Raw genomic sequence first — 12,500 nt, 5'->3', positions numbered from 1 at the left:
CGATTTAAATCTGCACTGCTAAAATAAATGAGTAGCCCTTCATTGTCTTCCAGGTCCCTGTCCCCCACCTAGTCTTCCTTACACGCTCCTTCAGAGGTGTCCACACAAAGCTCACAGCAATCAGGCAGGGCCGTCCGAGACCGCGGAAAGGACGTTGAAACCTGCTGACTTTTTACATCGGCTTAAATGCTGTTGAAGCCCCAGCACACATGAGATCTGTTGGATGCTCTGCTACAGTATAATGAGACCGCTCACATGAGAGAGGTCCACATGCTAACCCCGCAAAAACTATTATCACCATTAGTGTGAACTTGAAATCTGCTGGCTAGAGCTAAGCCTGAATACAGCGTAGGTAGATAAAATCGGTGCTTTCACCCTTAAGCTTAGTGGTAAGCGTGGTGGAATTTTACTGTGACCGTGTTTTCTTTGTTTAAAGAAATGGAGAGAGTGACTGACCATAGCTTTGGTAGGTCAACTCTGTCTGAACAAGGTGGGCAGCGCAGGGTTCCATATAAAAAGGGCATCCTATCACCTCAAACTGAGAGATGCTCCAGGCATATGGTCAAACATACCAAGACCAGCACTGTTTTTATTAATTTGCTTTTAGCCTCTGTATACCTTATAAGTGTACGGTATGCTTCTCATTCGGATTGCTGTAGTTGGAGCTCAGCCCCATTTGCAGTAATCCAGACACCTGCAGTCTATACTAAATTGACTTTTGTGCACGCACTGTATTTGCAGTTTTCTTTTCTTTTATCACCATTTAAAGATATTATTTACAAGTGCTCTATTTGATGGATGTCAGTGAAATAAAGAAGCCTCATGTTGTTGGTATACTTACCAACAACATACTTACACTTGCATGCTTGTGTGTGTGTGTGTGTGTGTGCGTGTGTGTGTGTGTGTGTTTGGTGTGTGTGTGTGTGTGTGTGTGTGTGTGTGTGTGTGTGTGTGTGTGTGTGCGTGTGTGTGTGTGTGTGTGTGTGTGTGTGTTAGCAGCGGACTCCTTCGACCATAAGAAGTTCTTTGAGGTGGTGGGTCTGAAGGCGCTGTCAGCAGAAGAGGTGAAGAAGGCCTTCCTGGTGCTGGATGCCGACAACAGCGGATTTATAGAGGAGGAGGAGCTCAAGTGAGATATACTGAATACACACACATGTACTTTACACACACACACACATACAGACTAACACAAACACACTGAAGAACTAACCCATACACACACACACACACACATACACACACACACACACACACACATAAACTGACTACCACACACATACACTAATTAACTAACTGATTAACTTCACACATACACACACACAAACTGACTAAGACACACAGACACAAATTAACTAACTAATTAACTAACACACACACACACACACACACACACACACTCTTACAAACGTACACGCACAGACACTAATCAATCACTTACTTGCTCATTCACTAACACACACAGACACACATAAGCTAACTGACTATTACAGAACAAACTTCAGCAATCAAACACACACACACACAGGCCTGCTCTCAGGAAGTGACATCTTCCTTCCTGCGTGTTCACCAGGTTCATGCTGAAGGGTTTCTCCTCCAGCGGGCGGGACCTGACAGACCAGGAGACCAAAGCCTTCCTCAACGCCGCCGACAAGGACGGAGATGGCAAAATAGGCGTGGAGGGTGAGGGCCCTGAACTATGGGGGATGGCGGAGATGATGAAGAGAAGGGGCAGGGGAGGATGAGAGTGGGGAAGATAAAGCAGATCTTTGTGCAACAGTGTCTAGCTTCGGTCGGGGCTCCGTGACCGACAATAACGATGTACTCCTCTATGTGTGTGTGTCCCGTCTCTCCCCTCCGCCAGAGTTCACTGCCCTGGTGAAGGAGTAGTGGGCCGGGCCGACCCAACTGACCAGCGCTCTGCCAGCCGCAACCGCGTCCCCTCACGATCGCCAAACTCTGACGCTTGCCACCCCTTACCCCCACCCCTAGATAACCCCCCTCCCCCCACCCACGCACACACACACACACACACACACACACAACCCAATCCCTACTTGCACACACAGATACACACACTCTCAAACACACACCGATACAAACACACGCTTACAGAATTAATCCTTTTAGGTATACACACAAACACAGACACACCACTATCCCCATCTCTTGTACACCCTCGTACCCCCCCCCCCCCGCCCCTGAATCATACCTGTCCCCCTAACATCCTATTTATGTTCTTGTTTTTATACAAACCATATATATATGATAAACATATACATGTGTATGTTTCTGTTTGTGTATAGCCATTCTATTTGCCTGTGAGGCCATAAGCAACACATTGAATTTTAGACTGCAGTGTAGATATTTCAAAGAGAAGAAAACAAACATCTTATAGCAGAAAGAGCCCCCCCCTCTTCTCTTTCTTGGGGCAAACACTATCCCTCCTTCTCTTTCTCCCACTCAATCCTCCTCTTTTACTCTTTCCTTCACTCTCTGTCCCTCTTTACGATCCATGTCTCTCTCTCTCTCCCATCCCTTCCTGATATACTGTATGTATTACACTACCGGCTAGCGGTTTTTACCTCTCTTCAGTGCATCGCATCTCTCGCTCCATCCCTCTCGCTCCCCCCATCCCTCTCCCCGCTCTGGTAGATGAGCTATCATTGTACAACACGCCAAAAACACGCCAGAAGAAAGAGGTCAAGCTGTGAAAGAACAAAAATAAAAATATTCTAAAATGATTGCCTCAAGAATGCCGACTCATTTCTTCTTTTTTCTTGCTAACCAATTTGTATTTCATCCCTATAGTTATCTTGTCTTTATTCTTGGAATAATTTGACCTCCCTGTGAGTTTGCTCTATCTACCTTTCTCCCTCTCCCTTTGCCTTTCGCTAACTCTCTCGCTCTCTTTCTCTCTCTGGTGAAGTGGTCGTTAGTCATGGACAGCAGGTGGTTTCCAAAAGTAGTCCTAAGATGTGGAGAATGTAAGGCTCTGTTTGGAGAAGAAGGACAGAACCAGCGAGAGACGCCTCTGTGTGGACATAAAAAATGATGACACTGTATAGATTTAACTAGTGATATCGATTTATTGTTAACCATTGTTTCTTTTATTATTTATTCAACATATTCTCTAAGTCTAAAGATATGATTGCAGAAAAGAGAATCATCCAACCGTTATTATTGATCAATATTTCAGTTAAACTTAAGGGAGCTTAATAAAAGCCTTCAAATGGAGAAAAAACATTATTCATAGCTGTGAGTGCCCATTCAAATAGGAGCAAACTGTCAAGCCATTAGTTGAAAGAGAATTCACACTGAGGTTTGATGTAGGTTAAGTATCCCCAGTGGGAGCACCCATACTGGCAAGCCTGGATGGAAGACTGCTCCACTTTTAGTAGGCCATTCTACTGCCTGGGCACATTAACAGACCTTATGCCAATGGAGGCGCTAGGACAGAAGAGATTCGCACCAACTAAATATAATTATTCACGCATGCTACATGTTTCCCTCAAAAATACGTTATCTTGCTGAGCCAGTGAGATAAGATCTTGCACACATACAGAACATGATTTTATTATTTGATGTTAAAATAACGTCTTAATTTAAGCCTACAGATTTTTATCTGAGTTGAATGTGAAATGTCAATATAGACTTTACCATGATGTCTTCTGACTTTATCAGAAGACATCACGGGATTATTTTGTTGGCGATATTCGGACCTTTCGAGAGTACTCAAGAGAGTTGTAATGTAAAATCCAAAATAAACATAAATATATTGTTTCCGAAGCTAATCAGATTGTTTTGCCACATCTCACATGAGGAACACCACATGAAAAATACTTTAAAATGAATTAATAAACAATGACCAAAACACTACCGTTAACAATATTATGCTTCTATACTTCCAAAATGGAGGCGGTAATTGCGATGTGACGTCACAATGTACAAGCCCTATAGCCACTGATTGATTAGAAATACACACAAAAATACAAGCAACTGCTTCAATTAAGTTCTTGGAAATCAGTTGAAAATACTTGAAATACATGAACTTAGCTCTCTACTCTCTACAACTCTACATTAATTGTGAATATTTATATTGTAGCCATGCTAGGATGCTACTGCTGATCATTGAAGTTCATCTTCGGTGAAGTTTTGGCTTTGACTTGTCATTGGTGGTTGTGGGCTTCAGCTTTACCGTAGCAAACGGATTGGTTCCCCTGCACAAATACAGGAAGTAATGAGCAGCCGAGACATACAGTATACTATCAGTGAAGCACATTTTGTCTGTTTTTCCAAAATTACTTCATAAGAAAAAAAATACATGTAAAAGGCCAATATCCAAAATAATGCAATGGAATGGAATTTAGTGAAAGGGGGGAGGGGAGAAGTTTGAATTTGTGTTTCCAACAACACAGGAACCAGAGATGAATCACATAACATAGGTAATGTCAGGACAAACCCCTAGGGATTGTGGTTTGATCCCGAAAGGGATATTAGAAAAGGGTGAAAGAGGTAAAATTTGAACCTCACCACAGAATAAAAAAAAAACAATAAAGTGTTGTGAAGTGTTTGTCGGGAGTAAAAAACATTAATAGCCACTGTTGTCAAAACGACTGCCAGCTGTAATGGCTTTTCCTCTACGACACCGGTCCTCAAAAGTGATAGAAAGCAATCCAACGTCATTTACACACCGGTCCCCGGTTTGCACTTCATGATTTCATGGTTTCATTGAACACTTCAACTGAAAGACAAAACACCCCACCCTCTACTTGGAAGATAAATGTAATAGCCTGAAATTGAACTGTCTGCAGCAAATCTCTGCTGTCCCATTTTGTATATATATATATATGTATACCGTTATATATATACCGTTATACATATAAATATATATATATATATATATATATATATATATATATATATATATGTGTATAACGGTTTCATAAAAGAGTTTGGACCCTTACCTTGGAAAGAGTTCTGGTTTCGACCCATGCTCCTCTCGTCGCTGTATAGGAGGATATGGGAATGGAAAGACATATTATTTTTTGGCCCCAATGAGGCAGGCTACCATGACTATTACTGGCACTCAAATTCGTTCTCATTTGACATTTAAATGCTATCACCTACTATCAACTATTTAGTAATTTGAGCTTTTATCCAAAGCACCTTACAGTAAACAGATCAGAGCAGACCCATTTTCTAAGGAGCGAGTTGGGGTTAGGGCAGTTTGCTCAACGGTGACGACAGGCAAGCTGTGGTCATCGGGAATCCAACTGAACATAACCTCTCAGAGCACATAGCATTTAAAGGCCAGGTAAAGAGGTCAACCCCATGATGAGCCCTCCAGCATAGCGCTGGATACTAGGCTGGGTTTTCGGAATGAAGCGAGCTCATAGCACTCACAAAATATAGACTTTGGAATGAAGAGTGGTGGTGTCGTTTAGATTGAGTTGGTTTTGGAATGTCAAACAAAGCCGTAATCTGATTGGACGCACTTAGAGAGGGCACTGGCCAACCGGGTTCAAAGTTTAGATTGTTTTAACTGTGAGCATCACTGCGGTAAAATGGATAATCCGAGCGCTCTGCCCTGCCCAGGGTGGGGTCAATGCTAGGTTCCATATGAAAACATGGGCAACGCTAGCGCTGAGAGCACATAATGTGGTGACGGCTTAACAAGGCATGGACACAAGTAATACAAGCAGTTCAAACATAGAGCCATGGAAAAAAAACACACAACACCTCACACTAAAAGCACACCATTAACACATCTCTTCTTTTCAACACACAGCATATGTTGTTTGTTGTCATCTCTAATAAACCATCTGGTGATGGAAAAAGAGCATCATGCGAGTTCAGCAAGCCATGCCATGCACCGGTGCCTCTCTGAAGGCATTACGACAATAAGCTGAAATGCCCGCACACACATGCAGATGTGCATAAACTCACTCACCCACACATACACACATAAGCGGAAAAATCAAGTGCATACACTCAAACAAGCATGCACACACAGATGTGCACACACACAAACATGAAAACACACACACAGACACACACACACACACACACACACACACACGTGCACACAGCACCCAGTGAGCCTACAGTGCTAGCAGCTGGAGCTCCCGCCCTGCGTCCACCAGAAGGCAGGGTGGGGGGTCATAGAGAACAGCACCTTGCCACAACACCCCTGCCAGACACATCGGCAGAACATCACATTCATTACGCCTCATCTGGGCAGCTCCACCCAGGAGAATACTGTACACCACTCTGTGGCTCACGCAAAGGCAATATGCCTTGTGGTGAACCAGGTTTGACTCCGATCTGTGGTCCCATGCTACGTAGTTATGTAGCGGTGTAGCTGCCACTCTCATCAACCCTGTCTTCACTGTCCTCTCCACAAAAGCCCAGAATAGCACAGACAAAAAAAAAACACTGTTTCTTTTGATATATGTATTACTATTTTGATGTATTTAATGATATTGTGATATACATAATGCAATTTAGATTCATGTAAGACTGTTGTAATTATGTTTTTTTCCCTTTGCTGGTTGTTTGGATGTGTAACATTCTAATCATGCTAATGCTGCCCAAAAGGATGAAGTAGATTATCATGTCTGCATAATTATGCATAATGTGACTTGAATAATCCGATTAAAATTGCATTCAAGTGAATTAACAGAACTAGACCAGGTGCCATAATAGCATAGCAATAATCATTTGATTATAGTGCAAATAAATCCTCCCAAATCAGATTAATCCGAAGGCTAGACAACTTAAAACACTGGACTAGGCGGAAGGACAGTTATCGGATCACTTGATTGATAAATTAAACAATCCAATGATCTAAGGATCTTGGTGGGGGGGGGTTGTACCTTGCTGTCAGCGACAGGGTTAGGGTGCTTCTTGTGGGAGGTGTGTGTGCTGGGTTGTGTCTCTGTCGATGGGGGAGGCGGGGGAGGGGGAGGGGGAGGGGCAGGAGCTGGACCTCCACCGCGGCTCACGCTTCTGCCTCCTGATTGGTCCAACAGGTCACTCATGCTGCTGCTGCTTCGCATGCTGGAGCCGCTGGAATCAACCAATCAGCACAGAGGTTTGGGTTGGTTGTTGTTAATCAGTAAGTGAGTTAGTAGGTATGTAGGTAAGTAAATAAGTAGACATTATAGTTTGAAAGGGCTTAAGAGTGTTACACCAAAAAATACAAAGCAACACCTATACACAAAGGCTAAATATAATCATAGAATAGAAAATGTGGTTTATTAACAACTTATTGTGAGTCCATATTGTGCTCAGTAAACTAGATTGGCTCCTTAATTGTAAGATATAACTAAATCCAGTGGGAACATTTAGATTGCAGACAGCATGTCCCTTATTTCAATTGTTCTTCCGAGTTTTATATTTTTTGTATCTTTGGAACTACAAGTATTCCTCACTATGCCCCTTTCAGAAATGGGTCACCCGGATATTTAAAAAAGTACAACATATATTTCCATGACCCAATAAAAAGCTGACCCTATTTTTAAACTGTTTGTCTTTTTGGAAAATAACAAAAACCGAAGGATGGCTTGCAGAAGATGCTACACTATATTAACTCTGTGGTTTATATTTGGAGGGCAGTCATCGTAACCCAGTGCAGTCTTTTGCTGCAAATCCTTCGGGATTTTCCAGGAAAGACTTCACTGTGTACCGTTGCCATTGTCAAAGTGCATATATCTGTAAACAGATGATAAAGTCCTGTGATGGCTTGTATTCAGTAAGGATGGATAACAGAAATCCACAGGCCGGTCCTGAAGGGGTTCTTTATTTTAGGTGATATCCCACTCACCTGTAGCTGCTGGGGGCTTTTGAGGGTTCATCCACGGCCTCCACAAAAGCAGCTGGAAACCACCCCTGACTCTCGGAAAGAGAAGGAAAGTTAGCAATAGCAACAGATATACAAAGCGACTTGCTGTGAAGCATTCCTTATTTCCAGACGAGTCTCCTATTGGGACGCCCTGCTCAAGGACGCATGTGGATGCCTGTGGTGGGCAGTGGACATTGGGTGTTTGAAATATGGTCCTTTCAGCTGGTAATCAAACCACCTCACTGCAACAATACCCTGACCTGATGGCGATAACTGAAGCATCCAAGCAGTTACATTATTTTTTGTAATTGTAGTACCATTTTTTGTTATGCATTCATAAAAGACCACAGTGTTCATCAGCGCCACCAACACCTCTTACCGAGACGTGTTCTGGGCCTGTCCATACAGCCAGCCGTTCCTGGCCTGGGAGACCAGCACGGTGATCAACTCCCCCCGCTGGAAGCCCAGGATGGTTGGCTTGGATGGGTCAGCTTGGTGGGTGGCCAGGGCCTTCATGGTCCTCCTCCTTCCTCCACCACTACCACTACCACTACGACCACCGTTGCCAGTACTACCTCCTCCGAAACCCAACAGGCCGTCTCCGGTTAGATCCGCTAGGGAATTGGAGCGGCTCTGCAGCGATGCGGGAGACGGGGCTGGGAGACACAAGGGGGGAATTTATCACATTTTGAGAAAGAGCTAGAACGCAGAGTGGAGCTAATTGATTTTGAAAGAGGTACCAAAGAACATTACATTTTGGGCTGGGGACTTGGATTTTACATAATTTACCATAAAGGAAAAAGTATTTTAATTGTGTAAATTGATGTTTGAAATCAGTTGTTTTTTTTCATAGAAAAAGTGAGATAAGTTTTACGAGGATGTAATAAAATTCCCTTACCTCTAGAGGGCACTCTTCCGAGCTGCTGCTCCTCCGAGTACGGACTCCTATCCTCCTCCCTCCTGCTCACCTGTCCAACCAATAGAGCGCAACACCGCTCAACCAATCAGAACGTATAGACATAAAGACAAAAATACATCCACCTCATAACTGTACTAGGCTGGGGCAGGGTTCTGATTTTTTGTTATTTGTCACATACTCATACCGGATATGCAGTAAAATGTTTGTGTGACATACTCTGTATTGTCTGTGCTTAGAAAATAAATAATATACAATAGAATAAAAATAGAATAAAATACAATATAAGTTTTAACAGAAACAGAAGATCAGAGGAAGCGTTATCCTGGTCTAGTGCAATGCAATTTCCAATCTATTACTTACCTACCTTTGAGATGTGAACGGCAGTTAATAGTCCCCAGAGAGGGAAGAATAACAGCATGATAAGGAGAACAACCAAAATGGCATGAATAACACATGAATAATACGAGTTATATCGGAAAAAAAGATATATTGGAATAACGGATATCTTTTCCGATAGTCCCGCCCTCTCTCTCGCCTCTAGCAGCTAAACCCAAGCAACTGAAAGTCCCGCCCTTTCTTTTCAATGATGCTTATTTGGAGCATCTCGTACCAGCGTTCGTGAGATGAGACCGCATTCAAAGGAGGCTATCACTGTAAAGACGCCTGTACCACCAACACAAAACTCACCCCAGGGAGAAGAACCCTTGTTCCAGCTTGGAAAAATAGCTAATTAATGTAATCAACATAACCATGAACCAACAGGAAAAGTGGTGATATTGCAGATTACTTGCAGAGTATTGATTTAGTAATTGACCAGTCAGGTTCTGAGTCTGTTAATTAACCGATCCATCTATCATATCTTCACACATATGAACACACATGCACACAAACACACACACACACACACACACACACACACACACACACACACACACACACAAAACACACCCCCACACACACAGACACACACATGGACGCACTAACACACAATCCAACACTCACGCACACACGCACACACACTCACATACATACAGATCTTGGGGGATTACTCCATGGCTACTGCCATCATAATGCTAAACCCCACAGCGAGGCGACACAGTGCTAATCCATGCTAATCTCGTGACAGTAATTACTGAGGGACACTGGGCTGCGGGAGCTGAATGTCGTCCTGTTATTCTAGTGATGGGGAACATCGAGCGGCCAGATGTTGTCTACAGCTGGGGGTTCCAGGAACCTCACTGAATGCCAACGGCCGCGAGCTACACATGCCACACTTGGACATTCTGGTATGTTTTTGTTTACATAAAACTGTGTGTACATGCCCAGAGTTATCCGACCGCTGGTTTGGCAAACCACATTTCTCTGTTGACAGAGAAAGTCATGTAACCGCATGCAGTTGTAATGAAAATGGAAAAGTAGATACATGCAACACATCACAACATACAACACTAAAGCGATTTGCTTTAGTGTTTGGGTCCTGTTCCAATATATTCTAGTATCCTGTTATTTTCTACATCTTCTGTCATATTCTACTGTTCTTCCTGTTACCTCAATTCTAGTGACATGTATGTGTGTTTTCTATTCTACTCTTTTCTATTTTACACTCATGAATTCCTCAATTATTCCATTCAATTAAGATTTATATACAACATCCTATTCAATGATAACTTTCAACTTAAACTTTACTTTTTAAACTTTAAAACTTTAAATTTTACTATTTTAAATCAGCAATTTAAATCGTTTTGTGTTGAAGTGTGCGTCCTATTGTTTTCTCCAGAGGAGCACCGTGAACCAACCCCTGGGTCTGCTCCCCACCCACCTGCTGCTCTTCTCTGCTGGACCGTCCGCTGGCCTCCCGTCCTCTGGTGGCGTTCAGCTGCTCTCTCCACACCTCCAGCCTCTGCTTGGAAACACCCCCCGTCTTCCCCCCCCACACACACACACACACAGGCGCACACACACACACACACACACAGGCGCACCCCCCCCCACACACACACACACACACACACACACACACACACAGGCGCACACACACACACACACACACACACACAGGCGCACACACACACACACACACACACACACACACACACACACACACACACACACACACACACACACAGGCGCACACACACACACACACTCACACACACACTCACACACACACTCACACACACACAGGCCCACACCAACATAAATATTTATTAGATATGAGTGTAGGCTCATTACTAAACAGGGAGGTAATCTGTCCCTGTAGTCATTATTGAATATTTTCCGGTTTTTCATCAAATGTTTGTTCATGCTTCAGCACTTCAGAACCGCCCTGTGATGATTAAGAGTCACGTCAAATAAATGAAAGCATTGGAACACCGCAGCACACCAGAGATGCTTACAGCCCAACACCTCACAGTAAGAAAGGAAGGTTTAGAGAAAGCATGAATCAGATGAACCGGATACTGCTGTGAGAACGTATTTAGTCAGCACATATCAACTTTTTTAAGTGACAGAAGGACATTGTGTGTGTATGTGTGTGCGTGCTATGTGCGTGTGCTTGTTTGCGTGATTTCACACCTTGTTCATGACCTGTGCGACGGCGTGTGTGACGTCACAGTGTTTCTCTGCCAGGAAGCGATATCTCCTCTCTTCCTCCTTCAGGGCCTCGCTGTAGCTCCGCCTGACCAGGTACTCACACTCACTCTGAGTGGACACAAATACATGTACACACATATAAACACACATGTTATTCACATATCCACACAGATAGAAATGCAGTTATAGAACACAAACAGCTACAAATACAAGAAATCTGAATATAGTAACACACACACACACACACACACACACACACACACACAGACACACACACACACACAATGTGTCTGCCTATAAATCTGTCCATCCATCCGTCTGTCCATCCGTACATCTTTCTGTCTGGCCATCGATCCAGTTAGTCAGTTAATCTTAGTCAGTCTGTCTTTCAGTCTATCTCAGACCTGGGCTTCTCCCCTCCTCCTCTCCAGAGCATCTGCTTGGCGGCGGACCTCAATCTCATAGCGCCCTCTGCTGTCCTATTGGACACAGCACAGGAAGTAGAATGATAATACATAGATAAACTGCAGGTTTTCATGTTATTAATTGGTATTAGTGAATTCACTAAGAAAACAATACAGGTCTGTGCAACAGTTTTATTTGAAAATTTAAGACCAATTTCTCAGTAACTATCTTACAAGTTAGTGTGCACTGTATCCATACGAGCAAAGTAGTTACGGTTTTCAATCACCGCAAACCCTACCCCTAACCTCAAAGAAATGACCTAGGTTTTCTTTCTAATTTATTGTTGCAACGTTTTATATAGATAAACTCTTTTTTGTTGAACGAGCAAGGTGTACATTAGATACTTAGAATATGTTTGTGTGTTGTATGTATTAGCAAATAAAATAATGTATTTTAATTCATTATGTATGCAAAAAACTTCACTGCCTAAGGCAGCCACAGGTCGGTAAATCAATGGGGTGAAACTCAACTTTAGATCTTACTTACTGATATGTAGCCTTGATCTAGTTGAGTGTGGTGATCCATATCATGAAGGACCTCCGCATGGAATTTGAACTACAATCAGAGCACACAGGATATCACCTGACACACACTTCAAAGTAACAGCGTGTATTAATGCAGTTTTATAAATGCCTCTGAACGTACAACTCCCTCCACTTCCGTGCTGAGCCTCCTTTGGTT

The 12,500-nt window shown here is 43.1% G+C and overlaps 2 protein-coding genes across 2 annotated transcripts in view; one reads left to right on the top strand and one right to left on the bottom strand.

Moving 5' to 3' along the window:
• Positions 1-1,950, top strand: part of pvalb6 (parvalbumin 6) — a gene marked incomplete at its 5' end in the record, with an annotated part of 2,649 nt that extends 699 nt beyond the window's left edge. Inside the window, 3 exons of the mRNA XM_079746930.1 lie at positions 997-1,129; positions 1,571-1,680; positions 1,862-1,950. Coding sequence (XP_079603056.1) covers positions 997-1,129; positions 1,571-1,680; positions 1,862-1,887 — 269 coding nt within the window. The 3' untranslated portion in view covers positions 1,888-1,950. The remainder of the gene's footprint in view (positions 1-996; positions 1,130-1,570; positions 1,681-1,861) is intronic.
• Positions 1,951-4,135: 2,185 nt separating this feature from the next.
• Positions 4,136-12,500, bottom strand: part of baiap2l2a (BAR/IMD domain containing adaptor protein 2 like 2a) — a gene marked incomplete at both ends in the record, with an annotated part of 14,325 nt that continues 5,960 nt past the window's right edge. Inside the window, 11 exon segments of the mRNA XM_079746147.1 lie at positions 4,136-4,217; positions 4,965-5,005; positions 6,876-7,068; positions 7,826-7,894; positions 8,223-8,499; positions 8,742-8,811; positions 10,582-10,683; positions 11,337-11,462; positions 11,759-11,833; positions 12,306-12,374; positions 12,465-12,500. The exon segment at positions 12,465-12,500 is cut by the window's right edge and continues 26 nt beyond it. Of these exon segments, the coding sequence (XP_079602273.1) occupies positions 4,136-4,217; positions 4,965-5,005; positions 6,876-7,068; positions 7,826-7,894; positions 8,223-8,499; positions 8,742-8,811; positions 10,582-10,683; positions 11,337-11,462; positions 11,759-11,833; positions 12,306-12,374; positions 12,465-12,500 (1,140 nt within the window).

The sequence above is a fragment of the Pollachius pollachius genome (genome assembly GCF_949987615.1).
Source record: "Pollachius pollachius genome assembly, chromosome: 11".
NCBI lineage: Eukaryota > Metazoa > Chordata > Actinopteri > Gadiformes > Gadidae > Pollachius > Pollachius pollachius.
Note: the sequence above shows the minus strand (reverse complement) of the source record. Positions and strands in the feature narration are given on the sequence as shown.